A 15882-nucleotide genomic window follows, 5' to 3' on the forward strand; every position below is an offset into this window, starting at 1 on the left:
AGTAATAATTGCTCAGGTAATCAGCCATCAGTGCTAACTGTGGATAGTAAAGCTAGACAAGCAAACCATTTTGTCTCCATGGAAGATAGGGCCCTCAGGACAGCAAACTCCCAGGAAAAAGAGTCCCAAGCTGGAGAAAATGAGTCAGAGGGGGCCCCTAACTCGGTGCGCTCCTCTTCCACTGATACAGCCAGTGAGCACTCAGCTGACCTGGATGTGATGGAAGCAACAGGGCCAGGTCTTCATCAAAAAAATTCCCACATCCCAGCTCCCCTCCATAACTCGCATCCTGAAGAGGCCAGTCTTTCAGAGGGGCTAGCTGAAGCTCTGGCCAAAGGCATGAAGAACCAGAGAGTCCTGGCTCGCCAGATAAAGAGGACAATGGAGAGTGGGTTTGGGGCTGCAGGGGACAGAGGGGTTAAGGATAAAGACTCATGCCCCTCCCTGTCACCTGTGTTCAGACCAGGGGTAGTGCGTAGGGTGAGTGGAGGTACTGTTGATGTCCAGCTCCAAGGAGAAGAGACCCTTGTTAAATACCCTTTCCGTGGTAGAACTGTGATGACATCGTCATCAGGGGCCGATAGCACTGTGGAGTTCATTTTGGATGCCCCCCCTCCTGGCATGGCACCTGTGGCTGTTGGGACCCGAGTGTGTGTGCCCTTTGGTGGAGAGGAGGGGGGTCCTCTCCTCTACAGAGAGGGGATTGTCACTCAGGTGGACCCCCACCCTGGTGTTTCATTTCCTTACCAGGTGCTCTTAAGTGAGGACAGAGAGACTCTGGGTGATGGAGGGGTGGCAGAGGAGATAGAGAAAAGGAAAGCTAATGGTAAAGCTGTGTGGGTGTCCAGACAGAGCCTGAGACTGCTCACCCCTCCATGGGAGGTCCCACATTTGGATGGTGGGAGGGCAAAGGAGAGAGAACGGGAGAGGGAAAGGGAAGAGAGGGAGCGGAGGGAGGAGATGGAGGTAGAGAGGGAAGTGTGCCAGTTGAGCATTGGAATGGGGGTGCTGGGAGGGGGAGCAAGGTTGGTCCATGGTTTTGCACATGAAGGGGTTACAGGAGGGCATCCCTATGGAAACGTACATCCACCCCCCCACTCCTCCACTGTGACTTCTAGTGCAGTAGCCAGCACAGTTCATGGCTGTGGAAATAACTACTCTGATAGAGAAAGACAGACACAGCCAAACACTCCTGAAGAAGACGTTGAGGTGTCTCGTTTTAGCATGGGCCTTACCGTTGCTCCCAAGCCAGTTGCTGGGATGTCTCAGCAGAGAAACATCATCTCCAAGTCCAGTGGTTACCCTCCATCCTCCCCCCACCTCTCTGTAGTACGGGGTCTGGGGCCTCCGCACCTCTCCACCCTAGCTAGTCCTCAGCCACCCCCTTCCCCTGCCTTACTGGGGTCTGAAATGAACAACACCACTCCAAACCTACCTCCATCCAAGACCACTCCCACCCAAACCCCTACTCCTACTTCTGGTGGGGGGTCCTCCTCTACCTCCTCTCGCTCCAGGACTCCCCTCTCATTGGCTCAACAAAAATACAAGAAGGGTGATGTGGTGTGCACCCCTAATGGTATCCGTAAGAAGTTCAATGGTAAGCAGTGGAGAAGGCTGTGCTCCAGGGAGGGCTGTATGAAGGAGTCTCAGCGTCGAGGATACTGCTCTAGACATTTATCCATGAGGACCAAAGAGATGGAGGCAGCAGGGGGAGAGAGGGGAGGAGGTGGCAGCAGCTCAGGGACAGTCACCCCCTCTGACTTGCGAGGCAGAGCCAGTAGTGAGTTTGAGTGGGACGACACATCAAGGGAGAGCAGTGAGACCAGTAGCAGAGGAGACTCAAGGCCCCGTCTGGTCCTACCCTCCCTCCTCCCCCATGATCTGTCTTCACGCTTTGACTTCGATGAGTGTGAGGCCGCCACCATGCTTGTATCATTAGGGAGCTCTCGCTCTGGCACCCCCTCATTTTCTCCCATCTCCAACCAGTCGCCCTTCTCCCCTGCCCCCTCTCCCTCACCCTCCCCACTGTTTGGCTTCAGGCCGGCCAACTTCTCCCCGATTACCGCCTCCCCGGTTCTGCAACACCGGAGGCACAGGCAGCCCAGTGGTACGGGGGGAGGAGGGGGAGGGGGCAGTAAAGCAACAACCTCAGCTGGAGGAGCAGAAAGGGAGAGACACACTTCAGGCATCCAGCCCTCCTTCCACAGCAACCTGACGTTTACAGTCCCCATGAGCCCCAGCAAACGAAAGCCAGATGCACCTCCTCCACCACCCCTTCCTTCACACCACCACGATTACACACCCAAGACAGAGCTGGACCAGGGGGACCTCAACTCTTTCAGGGTGCTGTCCCCCCAAACACCAGCTTCACATTCCCACACACACACATCCACCTTCTCCCGACCCAGAGGGGTGACCACCCCCTCCTCCAGTAGACCCCCGTCCTCCACTGCTGTCTCCCCTCCTCCTCTACTGGTGTCTCCAACTCCTCCTTCACCTCTCACTCCAGATGGAGGGCCTCGTCGTGTGGTCCCTGTATCCCAACAGGCTTTGCGGGACTCCCCTGTCATTGTGAGGAATCCCGAAGTCCCACTGGCAAAATTTACAGAATGTCCCTTGGGAAGAGGCGGAGGAGGAGGTGGAAACGAGGGAGGGATAGATAACACTTCATCTAAAGACATCGGCTTAACACCCCTCACCCCTCAGCCAATTTCTGGCCTCCAGGTTCCCGTCCCCATTAACGCTGCTACAGCCACAGTACCCAACGGCACCGTCCTTTTGCGAAGCCCAGCCCAGACTCTGGTGCTTGTGTCCCCAACACCTTCTTCCCTGCCCACTACTGACACCCCTGCAACCCCCCTGCAGGCCCTGTCAGTTACTGTCAGCACAGCAGTCACAGCTCACGCTCCAAGTAGCACGGACACCTCTGGGGAACGGGAGGAGAACAGGGGGACGGGGTTCGGGGGTGAGGTCCAGCAGCCAGTTCCTTGTCACCCTTCTCCTACTGCACTGCTGCCCTTGATCCTGCCAGCGGAAAGTCTTCACCCCGTCCCACGAAAGGACATCATCATGGGACGTCCTGGCACAGGTGAGAATTGCTTCATGGATATTTTGTATGTGAGGTCACTGACTTTGAAGGGATGAGGAAAAACTCAGTTATTTCATGACAAACATATAACAGGACCTTTGTGGAATAAGCAATTAAAGGGTATATTGTGTGTGGCTATACAAAATTCTCCAAGCCACGATGAAAGAATGAAACAAGCAAAAATCCTAAAAGGAAATGTATCTTGTTGATAAGAACAAACTATACATCATAATAGATTATTATTCAGAGACAATGTGTTGAAAAATGTATTATATAGTGCAGCTATTTAAAAATGAAGAATAATTACACTAAATTTTCAGAAAGCAGTTTCACTCTTTATAGCTTTGATTACACTGTTAATATGTTGTTTTTTAAATATCACTCTAGTCAAACTTTATTCCTCTATGATATATCAAAGTCCAGCTCTGTATTTACAAATGAAAAATGAGGGAAATTTTTCCTTGTAATTTTTATTGAATCCCCACTTGACCTCAAAGGAAGAATTTTTTGCAACATCTCCAATAGCGTAGCATAAAGGGTTAGGAGCACTCTGGATAACAATTTAAATAGTCATCCATAGAGTATACTCAGTAAATTCCATTGTCATCAGAATTGTCTCATAACTTTTTAAAGGATATCTTCTTTGGTTGCTATGTGGCTTGTAGTGAGACACACAGTGTCAACTCAGAATGGAGAGAGGGAACTCTCTTTACTGGCCGTGAACTAGTGGGCTGACCAGAATTTTGCAGTACGATGGTAATGATTCTTTTCCTCAGACACTGAGAATCCACAGAGAAATGCAGTGATTGTGCAGCTACGGCTTGAGAAAAGTATCATAGGAGAAAAGGAGGAATAATTCTGTTCATTCCACTGAATTTAGTTGAAGCTACTGCAAGTGACATAATTATTAGAATAATGAGAAGACTAGAAATGGAGCTTTACAAGTTTTTCTCTTTTTATTTTGTACACACACACACACACACACACACATACACACACACACACACAAATCGAGAAAGAGAGGGAGTTATATTGAAGCTTTAATATTAAAATCACATTTTCCTGTTAAATGAAATAGTAAATAGAAAGACCTGGCTTGGTGATTTGTTTCTCTCTCTATATATATTTTTCTTATCAAAAAATACCAGACAATCATTAATATAGCCTACTGTGTTGTATTTCATTCATCCAATAAATCTAATTAAGGTAAACAATCATTTATTCAACAATCATGGTTGTTTTTAACAAAAAAAGTATTAAACTGCTGTATAATGTTTTTTTTTATTTTCTGTAATAACTTGTGCGAGAACAAATAACACCCACAGTGTAATAGAGGGTTAGATTCACATGAACATGCCACAACCTGTGTGTGTTGATGCCCAGTGAAAGAAGCGCCTGTTAGCCAACATGCTGTTGTCCCATATGGCTTCCTCTAATCGTCTGTCCACCATCCTCATGTCTGCTTGTAAACTAAATGCTAAAGCTGGTCACGTGACCCACGTAAGCCCTGGAACAGGCTTGTGTGATTGACCAGGTCAGGACTAGTCTTGTTAGAATCACTGCTGATGACAAAACAATCACTAAATTCACTAGTCAGCACACAGTAAAGTTGGAATAATCCCTGCCGTCCATCCCGATAACTCAGAGCAAAGGGGGCTGGGTTTATCTAATGATTTTCAGAAGATGACTGTTTTATGTCATGTGTCATACATTATTTAAAGCCAAACTCTATTATTAGAAAGGCAAAATTATCAAAGTAATAATTAATTTGTTGTTGGTTTGGATTTTAAATGCAAAGGGAAAAGGGAGACGTTAACTGGATGCCAAATTATTTCAGTGCATTCATGTGTGTGTTTGTGTCGGAGAGTGTGTAAGAGAGAGAGTGAAAGTGCAAAAGAGAAAATGTATGCACGGGCATGCATGCTTTGGTGTTTTTGTGTTTTCTATAGGGATTAGACTGTACGTTATACAGGATTAGCTTTGTCGATATTGGAGAGTCCCTCTTATATACGAAGTCATTATAGACAGAAACTTCGTGGCTGAGTGGAAGCAATCATACCTACACTACATGCACAATACACATGGATTCATAATAGAAAGGAACGGGGAAGTTCGATAATAAAATATAAGAATTCTTAAGAAAAAGAAAATAAATGGAAGCATGAATAGGAATAAGTGTTTTCAGAGACTAACTGCTTTGAATCAGTTCTACACAAGAAATTAACATTCAAAGATGAAAGCAAAAGTGTGTATGGAACGTGTGGGCTAGATTTACAATATGTAGGCCAGTTATGGACTGTTTCCACCAACTTGTTTTTGATTTTGTGTGCTAGAGAGAGAGAGGGAGAGAGAAATGGGGATTAGATGAGAAAGAGAATGAGGAATGAGGAATGACATAGAGAGGATGGCCGTGTGGATAAAAAACACAGAAGGTGGGAAAGAGGAGAATTCAACAGCAAGTTTTATGTAAATCTTTGATTCATTTGTTTATTGAAAAACTCTGACCAACATTCTTATATTAAATGTATGTGTGTCTTTGTGACTTCCTGACCCTAGCAACTGTTATCTTCTTACTCACTACAAACTATTTCCGCTGACTCTTGCTGTGTGTATGTTGATCCGTTGTTTGTTTGGTTTTTTGTTTATTAGTGACTCATGTAAAGATATAGTGAAACACATTGTGGGCTGCATTCTTTGCATTGTTACTGAGGTGGGTGATTTTAAGTCTGTCTGTGTGTGTGTGTGTGTGTGTGTGTGTGTGTGTGTGTGTGTGTGTTCGTGTGTGCGTGTGTTCGTGTGTGCATGTGTGTGTAAGAAATGTGTGTTGTTGTTGTAAGTTTCAGTGTATTGTGTGGGTGTGTGAAGTATTCGTTTCTCAAGGTCCTGTGTGGGAAAACGCTGTACTATAGTGTGTGTGTGTGTGTGTGTGTGTGTGTGTGCGCGTGCGCGCGTGCGTGCGCGTGTGACAGAGAGAGCATTATTCATCATCAGCTGAAAATAAGAGTCCACTTTTCAGTTCTGTGATATATGAACATATAGTATCAGTTAGTGTAATTCACTTCAGCAGCTCTCAGTGTGTTTGTACTTATCTCTGTGCAGACTTTCATGAGTGTGACAGAGAAGTGGACAGGAAAGGGAGCGCTGTCATTTTGAGTGTACGGTCCCTCCTCAGTCCCCCTTTTTTTTTGCAGCTGAAAGGACGCTGAATGAATGAATAGCATCTCTTTGTGTGAGAGCATGCACGCTTGCCCGTGTGTGTGTGTGCATTTATTTTGAAGACCTTTGAGTGAGGGGCACATGTGGGTGTTTTCTGTAGAGTTAGAAAGGGTGTGTGAGCTTTTGCATACGGTCGTAGGAGAGTGTGAAATATGAGGAAAGTAGGAAACAGTGTGTGTGTGTGTGTGTGTGTGTGTGTGTGCAATCACACGTTTGGTATGTTTGTGATTTGCAAGTTTGTGTAGGTGTTAGTGTTTTCTTATCAGCTTTTGAAAAATGAAAAAACGGTAATCTGCTAATTTTAATTTGAGTTTTAAAGGTAATTTAGTGTTTTTCAAATTACTTTAAATAAAGATTATGTCAGAACATATTACTATAAAAGTATACTTTAAAAAATCTTTGCTAATTCTTATTCTCTGGGGTCACTGGCAATTGTTTTAAAAAAAAAATGAAAGTAAAGCAGTACTCTAAGCCTTCTGCAGAAATAAAGTTGACACTCCTTGATCTTGAAGTACAATTTCATGATAAATATGTGCATCTTTGTGGTCATTAATGGTAATGAATATTATTTAGAGTACACAGTCAGTATCAGTATAAATTTTATCATGTTTATACCAAAAAGAACACACATTTGATGTCAGTCAGATTCTTGTTCATGTGAGGGTAGAAACACAAAAATCTTCACTGAATCCCAGACTATTGAAATTTTCCTACGTGGGTTACCAGCTCATCAATGATGACACATTGCACCTATTCAAGGGCAGGAAAAACTATAGGTTACGTCAGGCTTTTAAATTAAATTATTATTTTAAAAAACTACAACCCAACAATTAGATGAATAAATAAAATGTGGAAAACTAAACATTTGGTATGTTCCTGTGGTCTGGTTGGAACAATTTAGTTTGATATTTCAGGAAACTAATATAGTTCTAACACCTTATAGATCCTACAGTAAAGTCTAGATTTAATATATAAGAAGACAAAAGGCTATGATATGTAAGAAGAGAGGAACTGGTTAAATTAAATTTCATACAATTCAGAAATAAGTAGTTAGTTAGTTCTTCCTCTCTTTTCTGTGTAACATACAGTGTTATGCCACATATATGCTGTGTTTTTATTAATTCACTCAGAAATATGGCGACAGACCCCTGGCTTAGTTAAGCCCCTAAACTGACAGTCACACACTTTACAGACAAAGCAGCATATTTTCTCTGTGTGCATGTGTTTTCCCACCTAAAACATGCTAATGAATAAGTAAATTAAATATGTTTTTAATCTTCCCTGTAACTTCCTGTAAAATAAAACTGTTGAAGGCAGAAAACTGTTCGCGACAAGGTGAAGGATGAGACCATTTTTATGGTGTCACGTGTGTGTTGCATGCAGTGTGTGTATGAGACAGAGTAACCAAGCGTCAATCATTGAGTACCGGATATGATGTGTAAGCGCCAAACGTCTGTTGCCATGGCAACAAAGCAAACATCACACTGATGTAGCCTGTATATAACACAGAACATTCACAAATACAAATAGCTGTGTGTGTGTGTGTGTGTGTGTGTGTGTGCATGCGTGCGTGCGTGTGTGGGGGGCACATGTTCTTGTGTGACTTTCCACTGAGAGAGGAGGAACTTCAGGATGCTCACATGTGTTTACACACCAACACACCATTGGCAGCTCTTTCTTGTTCCGTCCTGGGTGTTTTCGTCAACATTCCCTGAAAACAGAAACGATCCTGGATAATCGGAGGGTTTCCTCTAAATTATTTAAACTGCAACTAAAGTGTTCCAGGTCACATATCAATTACACGCTCATATTTGCAGCCACTTCCACACTTGTACTGTTTTTTTCTGTCACTTTAAAAATACAACTGCTATTATAAGCATTTATTTCGAACATGTTTTCCTTTTTTACATTTACTGATAGTGAGATTGTAGCATTCTTGAGTGGCAACTTTCATCACTCTAGCTCTGAAGTCACAGAGGAAAGTGTGTATCAAGTCCTTTTTATAGAGAGGACCTAGATGACTTTGTTGTTGCAAAGGTCTTAAATGAGAGTTGGGTATTTATTTTTTGTGTCCAAGTCCTGGTCTTACCAGAAACACAAGCTTCCTCTGTGTGAACACATAGTGAAACTGCTCAGCGTTTCACATACTGTGCTGCATGATTATGTCTGTGAGCAAATTATTATTAGCATGACTGTTTCTTGAACAGAGCATTTCTTTTTTTTTCTTTTTTAGCATCTTAAATAAATATGTTCTTTTTCACCTTCAATCAACATTCAAAGATATATGTTAAAATATATCACGTATGTCAGTCTTTCACAGTTATAAACGACTGAAAGTGGAATTGCATGTTATGTATGTTATTAAGTTTGCTTAATTCTTTTTTTCTCTCTCTCTGTGTCGCTCGCCCACACAAACATGCACATGCAGTTTGTGCAACACTGAGTAAACATGTCACACTCTCTTAAGTGCACGTGAATACACTTTTCCGCAACCGTTATTCTGCAGTTGAATACGTCTTTTTCTCTGCTTTCCCATCTTCCTTCGTCTCATTTTTGATTTTTCTGTCTAACACATTATGACACATTTGTTTTAACCCTTTGCTCCATCGCATTGCAGTGGCTTTGCTTCCCCTCCTCTCTTCATCCTGGTCTACCCGGATACGGATACCCGGGAATAACATCCCCACTCCCTCCCGCCCCTGCTTTACGTAACGCTTAAAGCCCTGCATATCCTCCCTGGCCATGGCAACAACCACATCTGGATCACACAGCCATCTAGACTGGCACCAAAGCACATGTGAAGCCCTCAAGACTTACCACAAAAGTCATATGCAATGATAATCCAATTTCCTATTGGGCAAAGCATTCTTTGGGGAGATTCTCAAAATGCACTGGTGCAGTGGGACTCCTTAGTCTGAGGTGGCTCCAAGATTTTGACTGCATGCATGTAAAGTTAGAATGAGATTCACCTTCTTTGGAGTCTCTGTCAAACTCACTTTCATTGTTCTTTTGCGATCACAGTGTTCATGTGCTCCTCACCTCCCAAAGTTTGGAATGAGTTTGTATTTTGCTTAGGAATTTCTTTTCTCTCCTTCATCCCACTCTCCTCCTTTACTTTCCTTTCAGCTGTAGCTCAGCAGTCGCTGCACTGGTTTACTGGAGCTGCCTGTCTGTTTGCCATTTATCTGCAGACTAATAGTGCCCCCAGATGGCCAACCACATACATTACAAGTTCTTTCACAGTGGGTGGAAGGATCTGGGTCTCCAAACATTAGTCTCAAGTTTGTGTTTGATGTATTCTACTCCATGGTAATGATTCACTGTTATGAAGAGATAGTTAATGAATCTACATATGAAGTCACAGAGTGTGAAGTGTGTTTTACATTTTGGCAATGACTTATCTATACAATTCCCAATAATTGTGGTGTCATTCCTCTCAGTACTCAATGGTGGAGTTGTCCTTTGCAACATTGAACAAAATAAGGACCACCGGTTTAATTAGACTTTAAGTGAATCTATAACAAAGCCACAGGCCGATCTAATGTCTTAAAAATCTCCTTTTTGGGTCACACAAATAGCTCCCTCTGTGTGTCAACAAGCTATGAATAAATGGTGTAAAAATTATTGGTTAAGCTTATGTTGATGCAATAGATGATGATGGTCAGTGGCAGACTGGTGACCACAGGCGACATGGGGACCTGTGCCCAACATAGCTGTTGCCATGGTAACTGCAAAGGATTGGTGGATCGAGTTATAATTGGTCGGAGCAAATGGTGGGTTGTGGGAGGGAGAGACACAGAGCACAGGGGTAGAAGATGAATTAAGGGATGAGAGAGATGGGATGGGAGAGTGAGCGAAGGCGGTGCTCCGCCTGCATATTGCCAGTGTAGGTAAAGAGGAGGTGGAAAAGTTTCTTGAGTGAGGTCACGTGGCATTTGACAGATTTAATTGGGGGGTAGAGAAATGCATACATACGCACATTAAAAGCATGATGTCTGTAAGAGGAGACAGCCAATGAAAGCTGCTGAACACCTACACAGATACTGCACTGGCAGCACGGCAGCAGGGAGAGATAGTTAAGCTTAGCTGAGGGGGAATTTCTCTTTTACTGTTTTTTTGACACCTCTCTTCTCTCTTTCACCACTTATCTCTATTGTTTATGAGTAAGCGCTAAAATTCTGTGGTTTCCCACGATCATATTGTGTCTAACTCACCTCCTCTGTGAAACTTTACATGCATGCAGTTGACAGATTTCCTTGTCTTAGCTGTACATCCATTTATATTCAAATAGATGTTGTGTGACATTTAAAACTGTTTCTGAAGTGACAAAAATACCATTACACAAATGAGTTTGCGATATTTTGTTGTGAATCAATCAAGTATTTTAGCATATTCAAACCAGGCTAAAGGGAAAGCTCATTACTCTGCTGTGAATAATTGGTCAGATGTAGTTCATTACTAAGGGCTTGTAATGTTTACCCAGGGTTGTAACCACTGAGCAGCCACAGTAATCCCACATCTCCACCCCTGCCCTATTTCACCCTCTTTTCCTTTCAGCCAAGCTGTCCAACTCCCTCCCCTTAACACACTGTGTTTGCTGGATTGACTTGTTGAGAGCTCAGTGTAGTTGATAAGCCTTAATCTCTTATTCTCTCTCCTTGTCTCTTCTTCTAATGCCTTTTAGTTTAACCCTTTCTTAAAAAAAAAAAAAACCCTATAGGCTTAAAAGAGGAACAGACAGTCCCCCCCCATATTTTTACATGATGCAAGATGCTTTGCTGGTGCCAGCAGACAGAAGAGAGAGGCACATGAGAGCTGAGTGACGTATTGAGGTGGAGCATAGGCACATTGCAAAGATGCTTCTTTTTGTTTGAAGAATATCATCAGAATATTGCTTTTTATCCCACTCACGTTTTTGTATAGTGGCACTGATCTAAATCTAGATTTGAAAGATTTGTAACCCAGGGACTGAATGGGTTAACTTTTTTACTACTGAGGACAGCGGCTGCCAGTAGCTCTCACAACCTCATTGGTCAGTTCCCAAGCTCCTGATGAGCCGACTGGCTTATAGTGGTAATTAAGTCTCTCCCAGTATTGTATTTGTCTTATGGATACATGAACTAAGCTAAGAAAGACTTCCTGACTCATGTCGTATGAGGAGAAACCTTATCATATGTGCAAGTCCTCCTTTGTGTAGCTGTGTTGTACTTACACAACATAGGTATCTTTAAATGTTTTCCCTTTGTCTCCCCCGTCTTTGGCCCCCCACACCCTTCCTCCTTTTAAGAGAAGTTCTGTTTTCACAAGTTGTTTTCTCTCCACCCACCCACCCTCCTACATCCCTCCCTCCCTCCCTGCTTCCCTGCCTCTCCTGCTGAAAATGACTCTCAGTCTATTTTTACCCTCTGGTCCTCTCCACTCTTAGCCTGTTCCACCCATTTTCCCTCTCTTTCTAACCACCCCTACTCTCCTGTTTTCAATTCTTTTCTTCCTCTCTGTCTCTTTCTCTCTCTCTCTCTCCTCTCCATGCCAGTGTTGCATCAGAACATTTAAAATTCTGTCTGGAGGAGGCACATTTGCATGATGGAGAGATGGAAAAATGTTTGGGGATTTGAAAGGGCTTTTTATGGTGGAAAATTACATCACTTGCCTCCCTACTGTTAGCTGCGTTACTAAAAGCAAATTATGACATTACCCAAGAAGGGGTTTACAATCCCTCTCAGAAGTGAATATTGCTGATTTATAATACAGCCAGCATATATGTTTGCATGGACCAACTTTGTGAAAGACTCAAATAACAGGCAGAATGACCCTGCATACTGTTATAAGTTTAGTGGGTATGGATATGCATGCATCTTGACCTCAGAGCCCTCATCAACATCCTTCCCTTGTGCAGATGGCATAGAGAGACCACAGGCAGCGTGGCAAGCAAACTCACTAGCGCCTCCCTGCATTAGATGGTCTTTATGGGTATTAAAGCATTTGTAAGAAGGAGGGATCGCATCGAACTTCTGTTAAGCCATTGGTTGGCCTATATCTGAGTGTCGGCTTTTGATTCGTTCATTCACACATCATTCAAGGTTTACTACGAATCCTGCACCAATGACATAAAACTGGGGTGGGCTTATTGAAAGAAACATAAAAAATACACACTTTTGAGGCATTACTCCAACGCCAGCAAGTGTTTTCCTGTGAATGTAGTAAAGTTATATTGCGTTTTTTGTTTACTATTATTGTGTATTTAGGTTAAGTTCAGTTTTTGTGGTGAGAAGAGAAGCTGTCCGTGAGGCCGGGTGAAATTTGCATATGACTGGCATTCCAGTGCACACGCTGACCAATCAGGGTTCGCGGCGGGCAGATGACGAGTGGCTGCTTTGCCCAATAGCCGAGCGGAATTCGCCTAGCAAGGCGGGACAAGGCTGGGCGAGGTTGACAGGACGAGAAGGGGAGGGCGACGACTACGGGGGATGGGGGGGGCAGAAGCCTAGTTTACAACAAGAGGAAGAGGGAGGGAAAGAGAAAGAAAGGGCCAAGGCTTGTGAGAGAGAGAACGAGACTAAAATAAGGGAGTAAACTCGGGCTGGGAGCTGTGGAGATGCGATACGAGGACTTTTCTAGACCAAAACAACACTCATAACTCCAGGTATCCTACGCGGGCTGGACGGTGTGTGCGCCGATGTCGTCCGCACGAAGTGGCTAGCTAACCTGCTGCAGACGGACGGACCTCACCAACGGCTTTAACCAAACCTACTGTATCGGTTCTTCTTAAAGCCCCCCTCCACCCCTCGTCGGCTTCTGGTGCTGTATTCGGGCATCTTCAACCAGCCACTCGTTTGCTGCCTTGAGAGCTTGTCCGAGGAGGAGGAGAAAAGAGAAATATAACAGCGATTCATCTCCCTTTTCCCCCTCGCTGAGTGGAGTCAGGAGTGCTCACCGTGCTCGCTTTTATCGCTGTGTTGTAGTCTCATCAGTTGCTAGCTAACGTGAGGTTTGTGGCCAGATTGGCCAGGTAGGAAATGGGATGGTAAACTGTACAGAGATGAGCTAGGCATTAGCTAGCAGCAGAGGGGACGATATTGTTTGTTTGCTCTCTTGATAATCAAGCTGATGGATAGCGGGCTTGTAAGCACTGGGTGATGGATGAATGCACCAGATTTACAGTCAACGACATCTGCTTATGCGTAGTAAACAAGGTTAAATCCAAGTTGATCGCTATTTTTAAATGGTGATTTTGTATCTTGGCAGGTGTTAACTAAATTTTCAGGTTAAGACAGGTGCATGGTGCAATTCTCGGGTCAAGTAATGGGAAAAACAAGTTAGTATTTGGTGTAATGCACTTGTCAAACAGTCCTCGCCGGATTATTTTGGCAGCCATGTATATGTGAATACGCCTTTGTAGTTGAGACATGAGAACAATTGCGTTTCTTTTGCCTCTGTCTGTGCTGCTGGTGCACGACCAGGGGCGTTCCCGAGAGGTTGGTCCAATTTGGAGCGGTGCACTTGAGGCTCCGGCTGTTGCAAGAGACAGCTAAATCACAGTCTATGTGGTTTATTATATAAATCAGAGCGTATTAAAGTAGTCGGTGTTTAAGTAAACAGTGCATACTTGGACAAAAAGCAGATTCTCACGCTCCTCTTCCAAGTTAGACGAATCACCTTATCTCTGATCGTCCCTATTTGCTTGTTGCAGTGCAGTTTAGTCTGATCGATACGGTGCCCTCTTACAGCAGCCCTTTAGCTGTTTGACTCGGAGGCTTTATGTGCTTCTTAATACCTGCCGAGCCCACCTGTCTGCAGCTTTGCTTTAACCGCAGACGAAGGTTTAAGATGGCCCTGAACGACTGCGTAGTTTCCGGGCGCATGTAGTAATCCAGGCCGTGGATGGGCTCAAGGCCTTGTTAACCCCTTCATGGCCGAGCTGCTGTAGTAATGTAAACAAACAGGGAGAGAGGGCATCGGGGGTAATTAGACCAAAGGGAGGAGGAACCTTTTCTTCCATCATAATCATCTTTTCAGTGGGTCGTCTATACACTGTTTCATTCTTACAAATGTAACTTAAGTTTTGTATGTTATTGTAATCGTTTATAGTACATTTTGTCCACCGATGTTTGATTGCTCTGTGTAAGTTATTAGATTGCGGCATTCTGGACGGAGAGATGGACTCTACTTGACAGACATATTTCATTTTTGCTCGCTTTGGAATAAAAAAGGATACCTCTCTATGCCACATCTTCAAAGCCTCATGATGCAGGGGGGTGATGCAGTAATAATTGTGAATGATGACTGCAACCTGTAGGGATGAAACGGACAGACACCATTGAGCACTTGTCGACATCTGTGAGCTTCCAGACAATTTCAGCTCAAGATTTTGGATTAGAAATGTTTCCTTACCTGGATTTGTGTGTGTTGTAGAAAGGAGATTTTAAAAGGACATATCATTATTATTTTTTTTGGAGAAACATCAAGGATTTTATTCAGCCATGTTCTCATCAGAGAATCCCCAGTATCTCCGCCAAGGATTAAGCATGTTTGGTTAGTCCATATCACTTTCCTTACTGTCAGTATGAAAATACAGTGTCTTTTTTGCTGAATCTGTATACATACAGTGGGGTCCAAAAGCCAAGTGGTGTCAGACTTTTGGACCCCACTGTATTTCATTATTGTTTATTTGTAGAATAATGCAACCCTTAATTGAATTAACACTCTTACTGAATATGTTTTTGTAGGCTTAAAAGGGGCAGATATTGTTACTTTAAAGTTTTTGAGAGATGCATTCTTATTAAGAGGTTTTTTTTCAATAATGGAAAGAAAGATAAAATGACTTAGACAGTCCCTTATTCGATTATGAACATTCAGAGTGTACCAGCTTCTGTTCTCTATCCAGTCTGTTATTGAGAACAGAGAGTCCTTTGGTACATCTGCTGTTGTTGGAGTGATTTAACCAGTTAAGTGGCTGGAGGTGTGCTACTGTGGCAGTACTGATATCCTTGGTAGTTCTCAAAGTACTGATATTGTTCTATTCTTCCAAGTAATTATTGTATTCACCTAGTGTCACAGATGTTAACCAGCCCCTGGTTAGATGACAAAAATGAGCCAGTAGTACTCTGCATATTGCCGTAACCTAAGCATTGGGCGGTGATTTCATTATATTTATTTTTTGTGCCATTAGTAATAATGATTATGCATGATCACATTGCAAATAAATTTTAAGAAAATGATTAGAGCTGGTAATTAGAGTAGGAATGTATTTCTGTTAGTAGTGTTGCACTGCGGGCCCTGATTCCCCAAATAAGGAAATAGGCCTGGTTCTCTTGAATGTGATATCTGAGCAGGGGAGCATATTATGAAGTTATGGATATCAGATGGTGTTGGCTGTTAATAAGTAATACTGTTTTCCTCTGCAGTGTGGACCAATGTAGAGCCCCGGTCAGTTCCAGTCTTCCCCTGGCATTCATTGGTCCCTTTCCTGGCACCAACCCAATCAGATGCTGCTTCTCAGCCAGGAGAGGGCCAGCACCCCGTCAACCACCCCCAAGCAGCCAGTCTGAAGACAGGTACTGAATACCTTATTGCTGTCT

General features: G+C 43.6%; 1 protein-coding gene across 3 annotated transcripts in view; it reads left to right on the forward strand.

Moving 5' to 3' along the window:
• Window positions 1-1052: 1052 nt before the first annotated feature.
• cic (capicua transcriptional repressor) overlaps window positions 1053-15882 on the forward strand; it is a 30679-nt gene continuing 15849 nt past the window's right edge. For 2 of the 3 annotated variants that reach the window (XM_022756559.1, XM_022756560.1), the window contains exons 1-2: window positions 1053-3088; window positions 15709-15858. In XM_022756559.1, coding sequence (XP_022612280.1) covers window positions 1225-3088; window positions 15709-15858 — 2014 coding nt within the window. In that variant the 5' untranslated portion in view covers window positions 1053-1224. Of the gene's footprint in view, window positions 3089-12879; window positions 14837-15708; window positions 15859-15882 lie in introns of those variants that run through there. The other variant, XM_022756561.1, reaches the window with a different exon arrangement.

This window comes from Seriola dumerili, unplaced genomic scaffold (assembly GCF_002260705.1).
Source record: "Seriola dumerili isolate Sdu_G_001 unplaced genomic scaffold, Sdu_1.0 BDQW01000258.1, whole genome shotgun sequence".
Taxonomy (NCBI): domain Eukaryota; kingdom Metazoa; phylum Chordata; class Actinopteri; order Carangiformes; family Carangidae; genus Seriola; species Seriola dumerili.